At 37.4% G+C, this 24,036-nt stretch overlaps 2 protein-coding genes across 4 annotated transcripts; both read right to left on the bottom strand.

Moving 5' to 3' along the window:
• Positions 1-851: 851 nt before the first annotated feature.
• On the bottom strand, positions 852-23,207 carry LOC125246976 (DLA class I histocompatibility antigen, A9/A9 alpha chain-like). 3 transcript variants are annotated; one of them, XM_048158137.1, is made up of 7 exons: positions 22,540-23,191; positions 18,644-18,877; positions 17,733-18,011; positions 3,401-3,691; positions 2,659-2,775; positions 1,379-1,396; positions 852-1,097 (listed from the first exon to the last, which is right to left on the bottom strand). In XM_048158137.1, exons 1-7 carry the CDS (start codon positions 22,589-22,591, stop codon positions 1,048-1,050), a joined length of 1,041 nt encoding a protein of 346 aa, XP_048014094.1. In that variant the 5' UTR covers positions 22,592-23,191; the 3' UTR covers positions 852-1,047. The 3 variants fall into 3 exon arrangements, with proteins under 3 accessions (XP_048014094.1, XP_048014096.1, XP_048014095.1); XM_048158139.1 differs by lacking the exon at positions 18,644-18,877 and having other exon boundaries at positions 22,540-23,207; XM_048158138.1 differs by lacking the exons at positions 17,733-18,011; positions 18,644-18,877; positions 22,540-23,191 and adding an exon at positions 4,427-4,980.
• Positions 4,989-7,228, bottom strand: LOC125246975. The gene is made up of 2 exons (XM_048158136.1): positions 6,562-7,228; positions 4,989-6,464 (listed from the first exon to the last, which is right to left on the bottom strand). Exon 2 carries the CDS (start codon positions 6,384-6,386, stop codon positions 4,989-4,991), a length of 1,398 nt encoding a protein of 465 aa, XP_048014093.1. The 5' UTR covers positions 6,387-6,464; positions 6,562-7,228.
• Positions 23,208-24,036: the final 829 nt, after the last annotated feature.

Raw genomic sequence — 24,036 nt, 5'->3', positions numbered from 1 at the left:
GGCACGTCTACGCCAGAAAACAGCACTTGCAAGTTGAGCTGCATCGACCCGACACAATCTCGCCTCATGTTCACGTTCACGCGAGTGTGACAAAATGCTTTACGGTAATTCAAAAACAATGTATATATTATGACTTTATAAGACAATTTCGAAAAATTACCCACCTCCTCTTTCTTGTACTGTATTTGCAAATCTACTGCGCTGGTGAGCGTTGTAGTCGTTGTAGTCCAGAGCTGCGCATGGAGTATTTACGACAGTGTGATTCACTGAAGGAAACTGTAGGGGGAGCTTCGCTAATCTTACTTAGCTCCGCTTTAAAGGAGACTGAAGCCGTCAGTCTCACCTGTTTGGATGGAGATTTGGCACCATCTACTGGACACTTAAACATCAACACTGGAAAGTACTCTGAAATACTGTATAATAAAATGTGAAATGTCTTTTGTTAAGTTGTATTGATGACAGATTTAACTATTCATTACCTCTCTAGCTCTGCTTGAGATCACAGTGAGCTTCTTCACTACACAGACAGCACAAGAGCAGAAGATCTGACTGAAACAGCATCTGTGATCCACTGACACCTTCATCTGTACAGAGACTCTCACTGAATACATCACAACACTCGCTGAACAAACTATAATCATCAGTCAGCTTTATTTCTACAGCGCTTTATTCAGTACAGGCTGATTCAAAGCAGATTCACTGTAATAAACAGGACAATAACAGTGATAATCTTACAAAGAATCAAAATTTTGTAATATTTTATGTTTATTTTAATAAAATAATTCATTTTTGTTCAGTAAATATACTGTCATTAAAATAGGCCTATGTTAAGATAAAAATAGATTTAAAAATAAATAATTTTTTAAAAAGTAATAATTCTGAAAGCATTGAAGGATATCCCATAATATTAATATAGATTTAGTGAGATCTGATGATTCTCCTCGATCATCCGTCTGATCTCCTGAAATGATCAAAATCACACATTAAATCAGCTTCACCTCATCTGCTCCAGATGGCTGCAGTGATCAATAAACCGTAACTCATGTCTCACGCTTCTGTTGATGACTGAACTGAGCTTTCATATTCACTGGGAGACGCTGCAACAGAAAATAAACTCTTGACACGTCATTCCGACTCATTCCAGAATTTCTTCTGGATTTGAGATCTTATTTATACAATGTTTACAGAACTATTCATTGTACGATGATTCATTGTATAATACTATAATCTTAATTTACTTCATTTTAGAAATTATTCTACATTATCAAAACATTAATTAATTAATTAATTAAATATATAAATGTAACACATTATTCTGTAAAGACAGCTTGTCCACCTCTGATACTGTTACACCAAACACAGATTACAGGATACTCACGTTTAGCAGGAACATATCCTGAAAAACAATAAAAATGAAATCTAAGTTCAATAATCAAGAAAAATGGTCTTGAAAAATAAAGTGTCACCAACATTTTAATTCTCAAAAGGCTTTAGTTATGAATTTCTGTTGTTCATAAACCAGATTTACATAAATTGTTGCTTTAAAGTCAAGTCATCTTCATCTATATAGCGTTGTTCACAATACATATCATTTCAAAGCAGCTTCACAGTGAAAATAGGAAAATTCTTATCGAGCTAAAGTTGGTTTTTGATTGAATCACTTCCGTTGTAAAAATTGTTAGTTATTACTTTAGAGGCCGCTTAAATGACACCTTTCCTACTGAAAATTGAATAAAAAAAATGATATTTGCCACATTACCCAAAAATTAAAAATTGTCATTATTTACCCTCATGTTGTTTCACACCCGTAAGAGCTTCAAAACACAAATTAAGATATTTTTGATGAAATCCGAGAGCTGTCTGACTCCTCAATAGACAGCAAAATAATCAACACTTTCAAGATCTAGAAAGGTACTAAAGACATCGTTAAAACAGTCGAAGTGACTACAGTGGAAGTGACGAGAATACATTTTGTGTGCCAAAAAAAAAAACTAAAACAAAAATAATGACTTTATTCAACAATATCTTATGTTCTGTGTCAATCTCGTTTGCATCCAGCGCTTTCAGGTTCTACGTTTGAATCCTGTCTCGGTCATGTGATCAGCACAACGTATGTGTGTGATGCTGACGCAGGAGCCAGCCAATAATGAGCCAGTGTTTTGACGCAGAACTTGGAAGCACTGGATGTAAACAACATATGAGAATGACACAGAACAGAAGATATTGTTGAATAAAGTGATTTTGTTTTGTTTTTGTGCATAAATAGTATTCTTGTTGCTTCATAACATTAAGGTTGAACCACTGCAGTCACATGACTTTTAATGATGTCTTTAGTACCTTTCTGAGCATCTGGCAGTGTTGATTATATTGCTGTCATTTACCTCTCAGATTTGAAAAATATCTTATAAATAAATACATAAATATCTTAATTTGTGCTCTGAAGATTAATGAAGGTCTTACGGGTGTAGAACGACATGAGGGTCATTAATGACTGAATTTTCATTTTTAGGTCAACTAACCCTTTAAGGGACAGTTATGTGGGAGAGGATCAATGAACGATTAAAACAGAAACTGGTTCTGACCTACTAATTCAAATAATACTACATAATATGACTATCGGTACTAAGATAATAATCATGAAGCATTACTGTTTCTCACCTGACTTCAATTTCCTCTGATATACCAAATACCCGATAACAGCAATGATGAGCAACAGCGACAGCAGAATCACCACAGGAACAACAACAACAGTCATGTCAACCGGAGCAGATGTTTCTGTTTATAGAAAATATACATCAGATTGCTGAAAGAAGATCTGAAGACACAAAAACTAGTTATACAATACAATACTTATTTATGAAGCACATTTAAAAATAACCAAGGTTGACCAAAGTGCTGAACAGAAAAATTAATAAATAAATAAGAAGAAAAAATAAGACGACCAAATGTAAGGAACACACAGCAGTAATAAAACAATCACACCATGATCAAGAAGTATTGAAAGACAAAGAGAATAAACATGTCTTTATAGCAGATTTAAAGATGGAAACAGGGAGCAAATCTAATGTGAAGAGAAAAACTGTTCCAGAGTTTCAGACCTGCAGTTTTTTAACGTTAAGTAGACAGAGATCACTGGATCTCAAACCTCTAGAAGGAGTGTACGGGTGAAGCAGGTTAGTCAGGTACTAAGGGGTTTAATTCGTTGAGGGTTTCATAAACAAATAGTAGAATAAAATTAAAATCACTGCTATATTTAACAGCAACCAGTGCAGTGCAGAAACAACAGGAGTTACGAGCTCATACTTGTGTCTGTATTGTGACGCAGAGGTTCATTGGTATCTTCTGGTCTCTCTGACAGTGGTCTGAGAAACATTCATTGAATCCACTAAAAGTCTCTTACCATTATTAGTCCTGATTTCCTTCTCTGTCAGAGTCTTTCTGAAGGTTTTGCTCTGGTGTTTCACCACACAGCTGAACTCATTCTTCCTCCACTCATCAGCTTCAGTCTGGAGGGTCACAGTCTTCTGGAAGGTGCCGTCCTCATTGGGAAGAAGATTCCCAACCTTCACATTCTTAAGCTCTTGTCCGTTTCTCATCCAGGTGATTGTAATATTACTGGGATAAAAGTGTGTGATGTGACACAACACTGGAGAGGAGGAGTTCTTCTGTAACAGAGACACCTGAGGAGAGACTGAGAGAGACACTGTAAGGTTATTTTTTGCATATCCAGATTTTATCCAGATTCGTCTTTAAAGTCTGGAAAGAAAAAAAAAAATCTTAAAATGTTGTGTTTATACACCACTTCATTTTAAACACATTATTAACACATTATTGTTAATTTAGTAAAATTCATATTCTATATATTGGCAGCATCCAATAGCCACATAGAGGCTAGGTAGTGGGCTCGTGACTCGTTCGCACTTGGTCATCTTGACATCAAAGGAAGACTAAGCACATGAAAACAACTAAAACAAGCACAAATACGGTCAACAGAAAGTTGGCTCCCACTACTCGCCCCTTCCAAACTAACAATAAATCCGACAAAGAAAACGGAAGTGATCACCTGTGCCCACATGACGGTGAATAACCAGTGAGAAATAACAAAGAATTAACACTCTTACATTCCGGCCCCGTGATTATTATAGACAAAAAAAAAAAAAAAAAATCATCATCATCAATTAACAACAACAATAAATGCATATAAATTGTCAAAAAAAGGGTCCAAAGAAAGTCTGTCAGTCATCATATCCATGTCAGTATGTCTGTATGTCATTGAGCGTTCAACAAAAATATCAATTACAGTCTTCTTCAGATTCAAGAAGTAGACAAATCATGGTGACCGGTCTGTCTAAGCAGTTGTACTTTGTTGTAATCCTAACTTGGCGAATCAAACCACTTTTATCTGATGTAGTATGAATAATTTTACCCATAATCCATGCGATTCGAGTGGCAGCATCATTGACAATGAGTACAACATCTCCTACTTGAAAGTTTCTTCTCTTTACAAGCCATTTCTGCCGTTCCTGTAGCTGAGGTAGATATTCCTTTAACCATCTCCTCCAAAACAGGTCGGCCATGTACTGTACTTGTCGCCATCTACGACGAACATATATGTCCTCCTTCTGAAATAAACCAGGGGGAAAAGATGGTTGGGTTTTCAGGAGTAGCAGATGATTGGGTGTGAGAGCCTCTAAATCATTGGGACCCATGGATGATCTGGTTATAGGACGGCCATTGATAACTGACTCCACTTCGCACAAATGCATATGAAGACCCTCTTTATCTATACTCTGCCCTCTTAAGATAGAATTCATAATTTTCCTCACTGATCGTATCATCCTCTCCCAGACGCCTCTGTGATAAGATCCTGTAGGGGATTAAATATCCATTTGATACTCTTCTGGATTAGAGCATCATTGATCTTATCACGGTTCCAGTTTTTAATGGCTTCTCTCAATTCTCGTTCAGCTCCAACAAACTTGGTTCCATTATCTGAACGCAACTCCGATACTTGACCATGTCGTGCTATAAACCGTCACAAAGCCTCCCTCCTCAGTTTGAACCAGTAGTGTGTTAACCACAACTTCTTGCTTGATTTCTGCGTCTTGTACAAAACTCTTTTCCAAATTGATTGGGTTGTTTGGCCACTCTTCCTGTGATCTAGTAAGAAAAGGAGGGCCAAATGTCCACATCTGCTCCTTTAACCCCCCTGAAGCAAAGTCAGCAGGGTTGTTGGCAGAACCTATATACCTCCACTGAGCTTCACTAGATGCTCTCAAGATCTCCGACACTCTGTTGGCAACAAAACACTTAAATCTGGAAGATTCATTTTGAATATATTTCAACACAGCAGTACTGTCCAACCAAAACACTGAATCTTGTAGCTTCATCCTTAGATCGCTTTTCCATAGCCTGTCCATTCGGCTGGCAAGAGTGGCAGCTGTAAGTTCTATGCGGGTAATGATGATAGATTTCACTGGTGCTACTCGAGCCTTACCCATCAAAAAAGCTAAATGTACAATGCTCTGACTGTTATGTAGAAGCAGGTAGGACACAACACCATAACCTTCCTCACTGGCAGAGAAGTGGTGTAACTGAGCCAACGTAACCTCTCCAAACTCTACAGGTTTCAAACATATTTTTGTCTCACATTTATCCAAGCCGTAAAGATCTTCTAGCCAATTTCTCCATCTCTGTACATATTTGATGGGTATAACACTATCCCATCCAATCCTTTCCCTGCAAAGATCTTGAAGAATCATCTTTGCAGAAAGAACTACTGGAGACAAAAATGGAAGAGGATCATATATAGCACTGATCACAGAAAGTATTCCTCTTCTAGTTAAAGGTCTGTCCTTGATTACTACTTTAAATCTGAAGGTGTCAGATTCAGCACACCACTGTAAACCCAGTACTCTTTCCATTGGAAGCACATCATGGTTCAAGTCAAGATCTTTCACTTCTTTCACCCGTTCTTCTTCTGGTATGACATTCAGCACTCCACGACTGTTGCTCATCCATTTGGTCAGATGAAATTCACCTTTAGCACACATTGCATGAAGTTCCTTATATAGTTGGATCACATCAGATTCTGTGGGAACTGAAGTAAGACAATCATCCACAAAAAAGTGTTTTCGGATGACCTCTGCTGTAATACAATTAAAAACATCTCCATGGTCCTCTGCACATCTCCTGAGTGCATAATTAGAACAACTTGGGGATGAGGAAGCTCCAAACAGATGTACAACCATTCTGAATTCCTCCAAGTCCTTACTCAAGTCACCTTTTGACCACCACAGAAACCTTAAAAGGTCAGAATCTGCTGCAGGAACCTTTACCTGATAGAACATTGATTCAACGTCAGCCATTAAGGCGACAGACTCCATTCTGAATCCTGTGAGGACACTTATTAAAGTGTTTGTTAGATCTGGTCCCTGAAGTAGTTGTCCATTCAATGATACTCCCTGAAAGGAGGCACTACAATTGAAAACAACCCTGATCTTTTTCTTTTTCAAATGTTAAACCTCGTGATGAGGTATATAACAAACATGGCCATCATACCTCTCAAGTTTCTCCACAGGTACCTTTTCCGCATATCCTTTGGAAATTACATCTTCCATGAAAGTAGTATAATCTGCCTGAAATGTTGAATCTTTCCTGAATTTCCTTTGCAGGTTCAAAGCCTGTTGTTCTGCAACAGTTCTGTTGTTTGGAAAGACCACATCCTCATTCGGCAGCGACAAACTAATAATATAATGACCATCTATTAGTTTTATAAACTGACACAAGATCCATGAACTGAAATCTTCTTTAGACATCCCTACCATTTCATCCAGGGCATTCTCAGGGAAATCAGTCTTAAACTGTTGTTTCCAAAGCTCATCCAATTTTGAGACAGAGATCCTGTTTACCTTAAATCCTGTTTCTACCTTAAAGTAATATTAAAAACCGAGCATGTATTTTTAACTGTGCATTTAATCAAATTACCTCATCATTTGCAGTCAAAAATGACTGCATCCACTGAAGTAACATAAATATGATGGATTGCGTGCAGAATCTGCTGCCTTAAATAGTGCTAAATTACTGTCGTTCTCGACAATGCACCTTTGTAAAAGAGGGGATTTAGCATTTACTTGCATGAAGAACAAATATAGACACAGATAATGGATTAATTTCGATTTAAGACTCAAACTTTCTCCGATACAAAAACATACCTTGTGTGAGTTCTTGTATTTAATGATGATAACGAGCAAGAATGCAATTGTTCCCAAATATCCATATGACTGCAAACGTGACATTATACAACAGGTCAAAAAACAAAATGTACATTTTAAACACAGTACTGTCAGTATTTACTGTATTTTGCAATGAAATAATAGTTCTGATGAAAACCACAGCAGAACTACAACACAAGTCTGTGTTTCGCGAACGGCTTTGAAAGAATCGTGAGAGTTAGGGCTGGGCGGTTTTTCAGATTTTTTCGATTAATTTGAATTTATGATTTGCCTCGATGTTATTATTTTTTTAATCGAGAAATCGCGATTTTGAATAAAAATGTTAGCAAGCATTCAATTAGACATGTTGACAATACAGCAATGATAATGCATTAAGGCCCTTTCACACAGGACGCGGTATGTGCTGCGCTCGCCCCTGGGTTCAGCACAGCCCTTCAGATACAAAGCGATTTGCACTGTGCTGGCCAGAGCACAGTAGGCAGAGTTTTCCAAACTTGTATCGGGAGTTGAGGTCATTTGATTGTTGTTTCACCTTTCGGTCAGCAGCAAAGTATATGTCCCATGCTAAGAAGTGAGCAATAGCCCTGCTTCTAAGAAGAAAAAAAAGAGAGCAGCTTGACAGTGTCTGTCATGTCTCCATGACACAGCTTTTCTCCCGATGTCTCTATGCGACCAGCAAACTTGTATTATATAGCTCTGGAAATTCCAACACAGTAAATAGCTGTTCATCCATTTTGCTTTCCAATTGTTTGGATGCCCCGTTGCTATTGGTCACGCGGGTAATCGTCACGGAGCACAGCGGAAAAAGTTTATCTATTTTGAACTCTGACCGCAGCGTGTGCACTTTGCTCAACGCAGTCCACGCGCGGCACAATTTGAAACAAATGGGTTTCACAACGCATACTGCAACCTCTGTGAAAGGGCCTTTAGGAGAAGAAAATGATCCGACCTCAGGATGGCACCGGCGCGCCTGATTAACTGCTCTCATGTGACGCTCTATGGACGTAGAAAACATCACTATTCAGCAGCTGTTCATACAGAAATGCGTTATAAAAATGAGACGCAGGCAGTGGAAGGAGAAAAAAAGGCAAAGTTATTGAACGCGAGTTGAGCTTTTTTTTTTACTTGACTGCCATGGTTTTAGAATGCTGTTTCATGGGCGAGACGTTTGAAAAAGAGGCGAGACACAAGTGCAATACCTAAACATGTCCACCAAACATAAAAGCAACAGGACAAATAGCGCAATGGAATACAAAAATCTGTAAACCTGTTTGATATTTCATGATGTAACAGGCTGAAAGCTGTTTTCTGTTTTTACAAAGCATTTGCTGTTAATACTAGCCTATTACTGGTGATATTTATTGCTATTTTTGGTTAAGAAATATTTAGCATTTTCTTATTTTATATTATTTCTGAGTAGGATGTGTTTAAGATAAGCTTGTACAACATTTGCATATTTAACATTTTGCATATTTCTGCAAAGATATTTAACAATTTCTTTTACATTTACACCATGTTGATCACTTCATGTGTGGTGCACTTGGAATGGAACTTTTTTAAACCAGATTGTTAATAAAGAAAATGTTACTTAAATCATATTGTAGGTAAGTTTTTAAGGTGACTAGTTAAACAGTTTAAAAAAAAAAAATAAAAAAATCGAAATCGTGAATCGGTCAATCATTCTGAAAAATTGAGATTTTATTTTTTTGCCATATCGCCCAGCCCTAGTAAGAGTCAATGATTCAATGATTCATTCACAGCCACCTGCTTCATTACTGAATGAATTGAATGACTTGATGACTCACTCATAAAAACAGTGACTCGCTGCCACCTACTGGAAGTTATAGTTTAATATTTAAAAGTTTTTCTTGTTTTTACCATCATTGCATATTTCTCTATTGAACATTTTTATTTAAAACATTATTTATTTTATAAAGTTATTCATGAAGGTAAAAATCTGCACTGGGAAATCAATTTAGGGGCAAATATTGTCCCTTAATGGCAAAGGTGTGACTGCAGTTTAAGTGGAAGAGAGGGGGTACGCGGAGTACGCCAGGGGCGATTCTAGGGTCAGAGCTTTAGGGGTGCTGAGCACCCAATGAACCCCACTGCCACCACCCACCCTCTTTTCACACAAAAAAACCCCCAAAAAATGTCAATTAAAAAATAACTATCATTTTAACATTGATTCAACTAACTCCAAAATCCAGATTTTTTCTTTTCTTTTTTTTTTTTGAGAACTTTTCAGAACACCAGCTTAATTGTGAGAGTTCACACAGACAGCCCCCTGTAACAAACACAAAACCTTCTTCACTCAGCTGGTTTTCCTGACCGTCAACTCCATGTGCCTCCTTTTGTATCAACAGTCATCAGATTGATTAGATTAGATTCAACTTTATTGTCTTTATTTTACATGTCATTTAAATTCAACATCACTGACCCTAAAGGCAGCACGCATCATGCAGATAACTATTTTTGAATTAGGTGACCAGAATTCTGAAATGAAAACTGGGGACATTTCCTATTTTATGTGAACAAAAATCTTATTTGTTATTATCTATTTAAAAAACAGGGACAATACATTTTGTAATGTTTTTGTTTTTAATTGTTGTGGGTTCCTTATAGGCTATTATTATATGAATAATTATGATTTAGTTTTAATATTAGGATTTACAACCAAAATACAACCAAAAAAAACCTTTTACACGATTAATAGTAACCACTGTAAAAGCAGTTCAAAACAATACTGTTATAGCCTAACATTTGTGTGACTTTACAAAAACATATTATATTTAAAAAAAAAAGGGCTGGGTATCGTTCAAAAATTTTCGATACTGAGACGATACCGATACCTTGACTTCGATACCGATACCTAAACGATACCTTTTTCGGTACCAGTTTTTATAAAATCTGTTTAAACAAGATTACATAACCTCAAAAAAATCTTTGGTTTTATATTTTAACTTTGTTGACTTTTTTTCAGACTCAAAGACTCATCTCCTGAGCCACTGCAGGGAATAAAAAAGCACAAATTAACAAAATTTACCCAACACAATAAATCAGTGCAAATAGTTTTAATAAAGTTTAGTTTTCAATGCAAAAATTAAGTATGTGAGGCTCTTTTTAAATCACTCAGCAATTGTTCTTCTTCAAAAAATTAATTATTATTAACAAGATCAAAGCGGAAGTAAGAGTGACGCAAGTTCGTTGCGTCTTACCGTGAAATAAGAGTTCTGTGTCTTTATTAAAGTCAACACATTAATGATTCATCTCTCATCCACCCGCAATTAATTTGAATGTTATTTTTTTATTACTTGGCCCGACCCGCAAATTATCCGCAGTATCAGGAGGACGCTGATACCTCTTTTCAGCAGAATTGTTCGCGTTCTGGAACCAGAGGCAGAGCCTGTGATCGTGCAGGCGAACGAGCCTGTCACGAACCGGTCGCGTGTTTCCATAGACTTGAGGAACGAACACTGATGTAAAGCTGCTGTGTGTTGTACCTGTCCATAACTAGACTATAAAAAACATTGCGCGTTCCGCTGTTTCTGCAGGCAGTGCGACACTTTTGTTTTCTGTTAACAGTATCTGTAGTGAACCGGCTGCTCACATAAACAGCCGTTTCTCACCGTCCATTCGGAGATAAACTGAAAACGAAACCGTTGATTCAATCGCCCTCTCGCACATAGGGTCTCTCTCGCGCGTATAGTTTTATATATTTAGATATAAATAACAATGTAGCGCAACGTTACTTGCTCCTCAACGAGACAGCGAAAGCATTTCTCCGCCCCTCTCCTCGGCTCCATTCTGAGGTACCGAAATTTGGTACCGAATGACAAGACACTTTTCGATACTCGGTAGTATCGAGGCAGTTCGATCGGTACCTAAAAACTTGACTGCAGAACTTTTGTGGACGTTTAAAATTGTGCAAAACAATCTCGCACCCTGTTGAGGCCCTGTTATAAAACATACAAACAGTTTGAATAGTTAGTTACTAACCTTGAAACTGATAACGATGTTTATTTTGATATTTGACGATAAAGGCGCTTTGCTTTGCTCTGGTCCAGATCCAGATTACGTTCCTCATGAAGTAGTGGCGTGCACGACCAAGTGTAGCTGCACAACCCCCTCTGTTGGAGAACATGATCACTACACAATTGCTCCAGCAGGCTGCTGTATGCTCGTCGGAACAGACTGATGAAAATGCGGGACATGTTTCCATGACGACTGACCAGAAAAGACGCACGTGACGTCATGTTTACATGACTCCCGATTGTTAAAATGAGTATCAAATTAACGATAAACTTTAATAACAGAGACACACGTACGCACTACACAGATACGCAGTTTATTTGTCGCGCTGCTGTTTTTGTTTCACGCTCTAGCAGTTAATAAACAGAACTGCACGCGTCTTGCGGAAGAACATTGTACCCGGTGGTGAAGCACCCCTAAAAAGGGGCTAGCCTCGCCCATGCTCCACGCTAAAAAGTTTGCGAACCACTGCTCTAAGCAGTCCATTTACCGTCCATCCAAGTATGGTTCTTACCCCGTATGGTCCATTCTTTTGGCTGCGTACAACCTGCCATCATGGCTCCAGTGCCTCTGGTACATTTGCTCCAATTGAGAGTTCAACTCGTGCTTCGAATGAAGGCAAGTGTATGTGATTTAAATAAGGCCATCGAACAAGGTCACTCTGCATAGGACTATTAGAATTGGATAATGGCATACTTTTCTTAGTATATACTTCAGGAAGTAAACAATAATGTGCCTGATCCAATCCAGCAACGATCCTTGAGAACATAACTGGAAACCAATTTATCTTGATTCATGGTTTTAAGCTTATTCATGAGACTTTCTGTACAGAAGGTTGCCAAACTGCCTGGATCTAAAAAGGCATACGCTTTCAAAATCTTGTTTCCATTCTTAGATTTAACGCATACTGGAAGAATGGACAAGGCACAAGCATCTTCACAGAACAGAGATCCAAGCACTACCTACTGCTTGCTTTGGTTCCTCTGATTCATCTCGCTGGAAGACATGAAGGATGCTGGGATGTTTATTTCCACACACTTTACATGTAATCCGCTTCTTACAATCTCTGCTAATGTGGCCTGTGCATAGACAGCCGAAACAGATTCCTTTCTTCTTCAGAAAATCCATCCTTTCATTATGGGTTTTTTTGGTAAGCACATTACAGGAATTCAAAAATGTTCTTTGCCACAACAAAGACAGGATACACCTTTGTTTGTTTTCCTAATGTCTTCCATTCCTGCTACAGAGACAGTGGTAGCGAAACTACTTCCCTTAGGCTTAGAATGAAGCAAGCTTCGACCTTCACCAAGAGGAGCCCCAACAATGTTTCCAAACACAGTATCAGTAGCAATTTTGACGTGCTTTTCTACGAAATTCACAATGTCTTTAAATGATTTTGGTTCATTACAGTTTTCCTGCAAATCTCACGCCACAGCTCTCCATTTGTCTCTGAGCTTAAATGGCAACTTCGAAAGAATAATTTGCACGTTAGTAACCAAGTTTAACTCTTTCATGTAACAAACATCTTTCATGGCATTACAACAAGCTCTGAGCAAAAGATGATTATCTTGTAAGGCCTTTGTATACTCAGGTCTTATGGACTTCCAAGAGAGTATGGCGTTATTTTACTGTCAATTGTCGAGAGCACATTATTGTGACGCGAGAGCATATCAATGTAATGCGCGAGCGCAAATCTGTCCGCTCGCGCGCGGATTTCCTCTGCTCTCGCGCAAATCTGTCCGCTCTCGCGCAAATCTGGGCGCGCGCGCTCAAATATACAGTGCTCTCTTATGAACTGCCTCTCCTCTCGGTCAGATATTGCGTGTGCACGCTCAAACTGTTTCCTGCGTGCTCAAACGTGTCCTGGCGCGCTCAAACTGCACGTGCGCTCACGAATCTCTCTGTGCTCTTGCAGAAATTAATTTGCTTTTGGATTAAACGCTGTCAAAAGTTATCAACCAATCAGAAGAGACGACTGATCCATGAAAATGCTACATGGAATCTTATTGGCTGAGAGTGAACTGCGCCTGGAATTCTTTCGACAAAGATATGTATTTTATTTATTCACAATTTAATAATATTTATCAAATGTAACCTAGTCTAACTGCATCACATTACAGGTCAAACCCCTATTTATCTAAACAAACAAACAAAAAATGTTTCTTAAAGTTATTGTGGTCATACGTTTTGTGTTGAAATTTTTAAAAAAAAAATAGGTAACATTTTACAATAAGGTTTTTATTTGTTAACATTAGTTAATGTATTATCTAACATGAACTAACAATGTGCAATACATTACTGTAATTATTAATCTTTGTTAACGTTAAAAATACAGCTGTTGTTGGTTGTTTACTTCACAGTGCATTTAATAATGTTAACAAATACAACATTTGATTTTAATAACGTATTAGTAAATGTTGAAATTAACGTTAACAAATATTAATAAATGCTGAAGAAGAGCAATTCATTATTAGTTAATGTTAACTAATGCAGTTAAATAATGTTAACGCAACCTTATTGTAAAGTATTACCAACAAACATCTTCTGATTTAAGACCGAACAAGATCAGGGTCAAATCGTCATTCCCTTAATACTTAATGTGGAGATCACATACCACCATTGTCAATTTCTTTTGAGGTCTGGAATTAATGATTCTGATACATCAAATACATTTTAACAGTCACTGGTCACCACCTACTGGCAGAACAGTGTAACAACATTAGTTTCAACATTCATTTAGCTACTTATTTAATTGCTGAAATCAGTGTATATTCAGATTATAAATTGTTATTGCAATACTTGCATTATTATTTAATGTTTGCAACACAGATGTAGCAATAGTATGTTGTTGAAACACTTTGTGAAGCTGTTTAAAACATATAGCTTACATGACCACTGCTTTCAGCAGCAATGCAAAAGCAGGTTTAAATATTCTGGTATGATTGTAATTTCAAAAGGTTTAATAGACATAACCGAATCGTTGTCATTTAGGAATAAGATCGCGTTCTTTTGCTTAATCGTGCATACACAAGAGCTTAGGTATTTTGTATGTCATGTTTTATACCAGACCTCAAAAGAAATTGACAATGGTGGTATGTGATCTCCACATTAAGTATTAAGGGAATGACGATTTGACCCTGATCTTGTTCGTCTTAAATCAGAAGATGTTTGTTGGTAATACTTTACAATAAGGTTGCGTTAACATTATTTAACTGCATTAGTTAACATTAACTAATAATGAATTGCTCTTCTTCAGCATTTATTAATATTTGTTAATGTTAATTTCAACATTACTAATACGTTATTAAAATCAAATGTTGTATTTGTTAACATTATTAAATGCCTGTGAAGTAAACAACCAACAAACAGCTGTATTTTTAACGTTAACAAAGATTAATAATTACAGTAATGTATTGCACATTGTTAGTTCATGTTAGATAATACATTAACTAATGTTAACAAATAAAACCTTATTGTAAAATGTTACCTATTTTTAAAAAAAAATTTCAACACAAAACGTATGACCACAATAACTTTAAGAAACATTTTTTGTTTGTTTGTTTAGATAAATAGGGGTTTGACCTGTAATGTGATGCAGTTAGACTAGGTTACATTTGATAAATATTATTAAATTGTAAAGAAATAAAATATATATTTTTGTCGAAAGAATTCCAGGCGCAGTTCACGCTCAGCCAATAAGATTCCACGTAGCATTTTCATGGATCAGTCGTCTCTTCTGATTGGTTTATAACTTTTGACAGCATTTAATCCAAAAGCAAATTAATTTCTGCAAGAGCACGGAGAGATTCGTGAGCGCACATGTGCAGTTTGAGCGCGCAGGACACGTTTGAGCACGCAGGAAACAGTTTGAGCGTGCACACGCAATATCTGAGCGAGAGGAGAGGCAGTTCATAAGAGAGCACTGTATATTTGAGCGCGCGCGTCCAGATTTGCGCGAGAGCAAAGGAAATCCGAGCGTGAGCGGACAGATTTGCGCGAGAGCAGAGGAAATCCGCGCGCGAGCGGACAGATTTGCGCTCGCGCATTACATTGATATGCTCTCGCGTCACAATAATGTGCTCTCGACAATTGACAGTAAAATAACGCCATAAGAGAGCACTTTATCCATATATGGTGATATTTTGACTTCGTTTCCAAAGTGTTCCTTAAGTAAGGCTTTGGCTTTCAAGTAACCCTGTGTAGAAGCCATATGTTGACAGCTTCTTACAAGTTCTCTTGGTTGACCTCGGATATACTGCTCAAGAAAATAGAAACAGTCACCATAATCATTTGCCCTTTTTTCCACAATCTCTTCAAATGATCATATAAAGCATTGAATCAAAGGATCTCCATCAAAGGATACAATATCTCTGTGAGGAAGTAATGAAGTATTGCATTGCTGAACCAACATGGCAGTGATTTCATTTTTTTTTCCCAAAGACTCTTTATATTTCCTTGCTCTCCATCAGTAAATGATGGTCTTGAAACAAGTGCATCGCTACTACGGTTGCAGGGTAGCTGGCCATTCATTGATGCAGTTGTCTGTAATGGTGTTATGGACCTTGGTTGTTGCATAGGTTGAGGCTGAGAATTACTCTCCTTATTTCTTGCACCTCTTGTTGAATTGTTAACAGACAGAGACTGTAATTCAACATGTGTGTCAGCTTGAACTAATGCCACTGCCATCAAATTTGAGGAGCTAATTTCATAATTTTCCTTCTTGCTTTTCTTGCTTCCAAATGTACACTTTGTTCTGATGCAGCAGAGCTGTACACATTAACTTTAGCCATAGACACAGCTATTTTAGTTTGAAGATCAATTTTTTCCTTCTTTTTTCTTAAACGCTCTTCTTCTTCCACAGCATGCTTCTGTTGCAGCATTTGCTGACTGGCTAAAGTCACCACTTCAGCTTCAGCTTGAAGATGAGCTGATGATGTAGATGATCTACTAGATTGTGAACCAGAAGAGGAGCTCTTTTTACTTGATTTTTTGCTGAATACATTTGAGATGTTATCAGTTGGTTTGATCACATCCATGAAATGCTCACAAGTCAATGCATTACATTCAATGCATTCAGAATTTTTGAATTTGCATGTGCATCAGAGGTTGCAGCAGCAGGCAATGGATCATCCAAAGGAGCTTGCACTTGACCATCCATGTTTATTGACTGTATTCCATCTATTGCATAATGAGATGACAGAGGACTTTTCTTACTTTGTTTAGACACTGCTGCTGTAGTTTGAGTCAGTGAAGTTCTCTTAAATTTAAGAGCACACAGCCATTGTTCCACATCTTCTATAAACCCTTTGTTGAATCGTAAAATTGAGCCATACCATTCATTTTGCTTTATTTGTTCCTCAGAGGGAAGTAAATGAATCACACTCCTCATGCAACACAATGCAATCATCTCTCAAAAGCTTAAGTGTTTCCAATAAAGAATAAACCTTAGAAGAATTTTCATCATTTTGCATAAGCTCTTTCATTGAAGCAATCACATTTTTTATTTTGTTCACTTTGTAGCGATTCGACCTTTAACTCCCAAGCCTTTGATGTGAGCTTACGCTCCCTTCTGTTCTCCATAACCGAATCACCTTCATCTTCGTCCATTTTCCTTCATCAAACAAACTCAGCCGCACATACAACTTCCAAAGCAATCCGATTAATCACACGCGAGAATTGTGCAAATCCCAGCACTGCATGTAACACACATGACATAAACTACGCTCTTCCAGTCCATCGTTATCCAAACAAACAGATCCACGCATAAGCACAACCAGCTATCTCCAATCGACCAGCAGCAAACAGCATGATAATAAACTGATTCACATACCGGTTAAAGTGCTGTGCATCGCATATCCGTTTTCACTTGCAATCCACAACTGCGTTCCAGTGCCACGCAAAAGGAATATCTTTGGAACTAAGCGTCGTTTTCTGTTGACTAATATTGGCGGCATCCAATAGCCACATAGAGGCTAGGTAGTGGGCTCGTGAAGACGAAGATTTAACTTGCTTTCGGATTTATTTAAGCACATGAAAACAACTAAAACAAGCACAAATATGGTAAACAGAAAGTTGGCTCCCACCACTCGCCCCTTCCCAACTAACAATCAATCCAACAAAGGAAATAATAAAGAAAATGGAAGTGATCACCTGTGCCCACGTGACGGTGAATAACCAGTGAGAAATAACAAAGAATTAACGCTCTTACATTCTATATTCTATACTCAAAAAATGAAGGTACAAAAGATGTCACTGGAGCAGTACCTGTTCAAAAGGTAAAAGGTCCATATAGGTAGGCCTACATTAAAAAAAAAAAAAAAAAAAAGCATTGCACCAGTTACAGATTTTGCATGTTCCTTTCTGGGAAGTTTCATGTATCATCATGAATATCATGATAAACTTATAAATATGAATATACATTTCTATAGTGTCATTTTTATGCACTAACTGATAATAATCATATACCTGTTTTCTCCAGGCTGCTCTTTCCAAGCGTCAGGAGCTTCTTCAAAGTCTCAATACAATCCATTTTAAGGTAGTTTTTCCAGTAAGCAACACGTATGGTTGCATTGTTACACCTCTCTTTAGCCTTGAATTCTTTCTTTATTGGAGATATCCATTTATCACTCTTCAAATCCAGAAGCAGGAAATCCTCTCCATCATATCCATGCTGACGGAATGCATTTGTTTTCCCAGTTTCATCGTTCCATTCACAGCCATAGGTTATCTGGTATGTGTGCTCACCTGAGGAGATAAGATATGAAGGATATGAACAACATACACTCTACGCGAGCAAACAAGTGTGATATTGTTTTTACAACAGTTCTACGGCACACGCGTGTAAATCAACAAGAAACAACAACGAATAGTCTTTAAAAAACACTCTTTTGTGATGAACTACTTTTTTCCGCCATGGATTCAAATCTCAAGTTGACAGTTTAACAGTTGAGCCCAAACCTCCGTTACTAATTCTAAAATGTCATTTCAGAACTAGTAACGAAGGAACATTGAGTCACTTTATTGAAGCTTACTGTATTGTGTGGAGCAGATTATTATGAGAGAGAGAGAGAGAGAGAGAGAGAGAGAGAGAGAGAGATTGCCTGAGAAAGTGCGATATATCATTCATTCTTCTGAGGCCTGTTGAATGAAACTAGTTGAACAAACTCTCGAGTTTCAGAGTAAGTTTAGAGTTGACAGAACTAGACAAACTCAATCCGGTTTAGATCAGGATCAGCTGTTGAACCACGCTTGGTATACTGTAAATGTTATAAACAATATGCACTAAATTCCTGATTTTTCATTTTATCATTCATTCTGGGTCATGTTATCAGAAGATATTATGTGTAAATGTACTTGTGATAGTGTGTCCAGCGTACCTGCTGACTCTGTCCAGATGTTGTTTAAAATCCAGTGATGTTGATCAATCAATGAATGTGTCTGACTTTTCCAGTAATCTGATTCTTCAATCTCTCTCACCCATTCTGTTTTTGGTGAAGCTTTCTTTGTGTTGATATCAAAGTACATAAACTGAATGTCATCAACGAGACCAATTGCAGCGAACGTTTCGTCTCCAGACATAGAAGTGTAGAAATATTTTAGAGAGTGTTTTCCTGTGGACAGAAATCAGCCATAATAATTAGCTTATACAACACTGTGAACAGCAGGGCCGGTGTTACAAGGGTAATCAAAATAATAATAATAATTAGTCTGTTCTTTTGTTTTTATTTATTTTCATTTTTAGTGTAGTGTATTTAACTTCAGCTTTAAAAAACATTTTGTTTTTAGATTGTAAATTTACAATTTTAGAATATAACCTAGGCCTAATATGATTTGACCCCTTTTTTGCACATAATATAGTATATCTTGTTTTTATAGGCTAGCAATATTGGGCAGGAGGTGAAACATATTTTTTTTTTTTTTTTTTTATTAAATACAGATATTTTTTTTGATTTTTTGATTTAGAATTTTCCATGTTTTAGATAAGCAGTAAAGATATATTATTATATCACTATCACTAAATTATTATTTAACAATTAGCCTATTCATTCCTGCATTTCTATTTTTTTTTTTTTGTGTGTGTGTAGAGCATAGCTGTCAACATTGAACACTGAAAATAAGGGAGATTTCCCGGAATCCATCCCAAAATAAGGGATTTTTTTGTTTTACACGATTATTACCCACAAACTTAAAAAAAAAAAAAAAAAAGAAGCACTAATCATTAAAGGCGCTCTAAGCGATTCTGAGCGGAGTAACTTCCTGTTGACGTTCGAAGTGTTGTCAAACAAAACAGAGGCTAGCTAGACCCTCCCTCCTCCTCCTCCTGGCCCTCCCCTCCGTGCTTCCTGAAACAGTCATGAACGCGCATTTAAAATGTAAGTAGCTTGCGTATTGACGCTGCTTTTTGTTATTGGCTGGAGCATGTTTATTATGTTTTGTGGTCCAGGCTGCACCAGTTTGTTTTTATTGCAGTTTTCGGAGCTTGTGGCGACTACAGAGACCGCGTTTTTTTACAGTGTGTTCAGGGGACAGGCAGCTAGCGGATAGTGAGGGGATGTTTGCGGTATGTGATGCCGCTGCAACTGTCTTCTTCTTCTTCGATAGGAGCCTAAGCTACTGTCTGTATACTGCCACCTGCTTGACTGGAGGTCTAGCAACCCAAGTGCAAGCCACTTCACAGACACAGATAGTTGCGTGTTCTGAGTTAACACAATCAGAGCGTAAAAATACGGGATATTTTACGGGAAAATACTAAAACGGGAAGACAGCGGGAAAAGAGCTAAAATACGTGAGAAACCCGGAAAAAACGGGAGGGTTGACAGCTATGGCGTAGAGCAGGGGTCATCAACTATATTTGTCCAAGGGCCAGAATTTTTCACTGCAGACACTGTAAGGGCCAGATACTCGTAATATAAAATAAAATTCGAATTGTATCCTAATATGTTATTATTTGATATACTAATTCTAATTCCAAATTTATGTTATTTTTTACATATTACCTGTACTGCAGCAAGCCACCAGGGGGCGATAGCGATATTTTAGGCTTCATATTTGTGAGGCTGTCAAGCTGTCCATCACTGTCACGCAACTGTGCGCAAATCCCAGGCAAGGAAAATTGACATTTGTGAAAAAATGAGCACGTGAAACAATAAAAGATGTTCAATGAGAGAACGCGTTTATCGTCATTCTTGACTGAAGGCAGGCTATGGCACAAGCTACTTTTCAGAAGGCTTTTTGTTTCGTTAGATTTAAAAATAAAAAAAACGGTTCTCATTCCCCCTTGAATAAGGCCGGCGACACACTGGCTGCGTGAGCGTCTCAGCTGCGTGGCGTGTCCGTTTTATTTCGGCTCCCATATTTAACAGGTTGGAGTTTGCACACTGAGACACGCGTCTCAGGCGCGCTCGAGCCACGCAGAAAACGCGTGCATGCTAGAAATAGAACCGAGAGTTTGTGCATGTCTGAGCTTGTGTTTTGTTGCTTTGACATTGTGGAAAATAGAATAATAGAAACAAAATGTAATAGCATTTTTACCCGTTATTCTAAATTAATCTCGTTTTTAATTTAACTTAATTTCGTTTTTCTTTATTTAAATTTCTGTGTCAATTTGTTAGTCAGAAAATTATTAGACTACCTTAAAAGTATTGCTTAATTTAACAGACCTGTGTGTGTGCGTTTTACATCACTAGTGCAGTGTCCGTTCTCGGAGCATAAGCCCTGCCCGCGTGAGGTGCGCCGCTTCCCGCTCGCGCTGCTCTAACTGTAGTTTACTAAAAGTTTATTAATTCTGAATGTGTCGCGTCTCGCGTGTCCATCTATATTGCACCAAATGCGACACTGCACTCCCTTGTGAAGTCGATTGGATCAACGGTTCTCGAAATAATAAAAATGCAAACGGACATACAGACACAGATTCCTGCCTTTATTAGAGAGAAAAATATGTTCAGCCCCTCTCTCCGAAGCTTCGAATAGTCGATGTTCATCAAAAAATGGTATTCGGACCAGCCCTAAACTTTTTCCTCTTACAAGGCTATTCCTGAATTCAGTATTATTCTGGGGGCCGGATGGAAATCTCTGGCGGGCCGGATTTGGCCCGCGGGCCGCCAGTTGACATTGCATGGCGTAGAGTCAGTAGAAAGGTGTCATGATCACTAGTGAGAGTGCCCTAATCAGCCACTAGAGGGCACTCCATCCCAGACTCTTGTTTTCACCCATTGGGCTACATTACCCATACTCACTTCCCGGACTCATTAGACCTTGTCATTGCAACCAGCTGTTTTGTGTTTGTTCATTAGTGTCTGTCTATTTATACCTGGTTTGTCTCTGCTCTTGTTATGGTGTTTTCATGTATGGTTTCCCGGTTCTCCGTTTTGGTTTTTGGTTTTCATGTTTCATGTTTTTTGTATGGACTGCCTTTATGGATTCTGACCCTTGCCTGTCTGTGGATTACGTTTCTGGATTTTCCCAATAAATGCTGCAAATGGATCTTGTTTCCTGGACTTTGTGATTTACGTGACAAAAGGTCTCTTTAGTGTTCTAAGTTATTGTAACTGACCTTGATTGACCTATAGGTGCATGTGCAATAATTGAAAAACATGACAAACATTGTTAAACCCTTTCTAAAGATAAAGCTTATTTGGATTGTACAAAATTATCTTTAAAATATTATCCTGAAAATTAACTTTTTTTTTTTTTTTTTTTCAGATTTCATCTTTTCTTTCAGCTAAACTAGTTAGGCTACATTCAAACTGAAAAAGTAGTAAGTTGTAATGTAAGCGAACTGTCAAAAAGTAGCTATCTCCATTGAAACTATTTTTTACAATGACATTGTATATTACAAATAACTGAATAATTGTTCATTTTATATAAAAATTGTTTTAAGTAAAAATTGTGGGGTGTAAAGCGACACAATTGTGATGTCAAGAGTGTTTTATTTATTAAACTATCCGAAGATACACACAAAACTCATATCTCAGACTGTCAATGTTCAAAACTGCTACAAATTCAATTTTGTTCAGCATTTTAATTTGTCCGACATGATGACAGGTTATTTAGCCTATCAACACAAAAATGAAAGTAAAAATACCAGCACACGACCAATATGAGTCTTGTTGCTTAAATACACAATCGGCCACATAAATATGATATTGATCACAGTAAATAAATGCAAATAGATAAAAGTAGTACGCTCCGTTCTTGCCAAACCGGAAGTGCTGTGCGTTAGTTTTTAAACGTCAAAAGTAAGATGAATCTAAACCCAGAATAAACTACTCACCGGCAAATGCGTGAGAAATCCCAACGAGCAGTAAAAGCACAGAGGATCGCATGTTTGTCTTAACATGTCGGTAACAATCTTATTTTTAAATCATCTTTCTAGAAAGCCAGTTGAAGCCGGTGTCTTTTCTTCTTAACGCACTTGTCTGAACGCACCTGAACTACAGAAGCCCCGCCCACTCGATCATCGAGTCATCAGTCACTATGCAGAACTCCGACTACTGGGTTGTGTTATTATTCTGTTAAAGGAGACTGAAGCCATCATGAAGTCATGCACAGATTACGGAGCTAATCGCATTTTTCGGGGGGTCTGCAAAATTATCACCCCATCGTTGAAGTCACTACCTGAATTCGGCACAACACATGATCGCAAGAAAAAGCTCTGGTCAGAAATATAAGCTCCCAGATGCTGTACAGGTGTAATAACGTTCACGTGATCAGACTGATGAAGCCTCTGTATGAATGAAAGCGTCTCTCCTGTTTCACTTCATCAGTTTGAATGGAGATTTGTCGCCATCTGCTGGACACTCAACAAACATCAACACTGGAAAGTACTCTGAAATACTGTATAATAAAATGTGAAATGTCTTTTGTTAAGTTGGATTGATGACAGATTTAACTAGTCATTACCTCTCTAGCTCTGCTTGAGATCACAGTGAGCTCCTTAACTACACAGACAGCACAAGAGCAGAAGATCTGACTGTGTTAAGATGAGAAACAGCATCTGTGATCCACTGACACCTTCATCTGTACAGAGACTCTCACTGAATACATCACAACACGCTGAACAACCAGAAACATCAGTCAGCTTTATTTCTACAGCGCTTTATTCAGTACAGACTGATTCAAAGCAGATTCACTGTAATAAACAGGACAATAACAGTGATAATCTTACAAAGAATCAAAAGTTTGTACTATTTTATGTTTATTTTGATAAATAAAAAATCATTTTTGTTCAATAAATATACTGTCATTAAAATAGGCCTATGTTAATATAAAAATATGTTTAAAAATACATTATTTTTAAAAGTAATAATTCTGAAAGCATTGAAGGATATCCCATAACATTAATATAGATTTACAGTAACAATAAATTATATTTTATTATGATATGATTAATATCAAATTTTAAAATATGATTGTTTCATTACAAATATGGTATTATCTAAGTTGGATACTCAATTTGATATATGATATTTGCTATGTGAATCTAACCATTTACCCAGTTATTCATTATTATATTAATTATTGTGCCTTTTGCCTCAACAGCAGGGGCGCTTTTTACCCCAAATACCATACTTTTACATATTCTTCGTTATTGAAAACCTGTTGCTTTACAGTTTTTTACAATCACTTTGTTACTATTTTCAAAACCTTGATGTCATTTTTCCCGATTATGTAACTATGGATCACGATTACTGTAACGTTCTCGAGGCATCGTCATTAGACATGGCATGTGCTAAAATAGAAGAACTGTCCCAAGAAGTGGAGGAGCTGA

Source organism: Megalobrama amblycephala, linkage group LG15, assembly GCF_018812025.1.
Source record: "Megalobrama amblycephala isolate DHTTF-2021 linkage group LG15, ASM1881202v1, whole genome shotgun sequence".
NCBI lineage: Eukaryota > Metazoa > Chordata > Actinopteri > Cypriniformes > Xenocyprididae > Megalobrama > Megalobrama amblycephala.
This window is presented reverse-complemented; position numbering and strand designations above follow the sequence as displayed.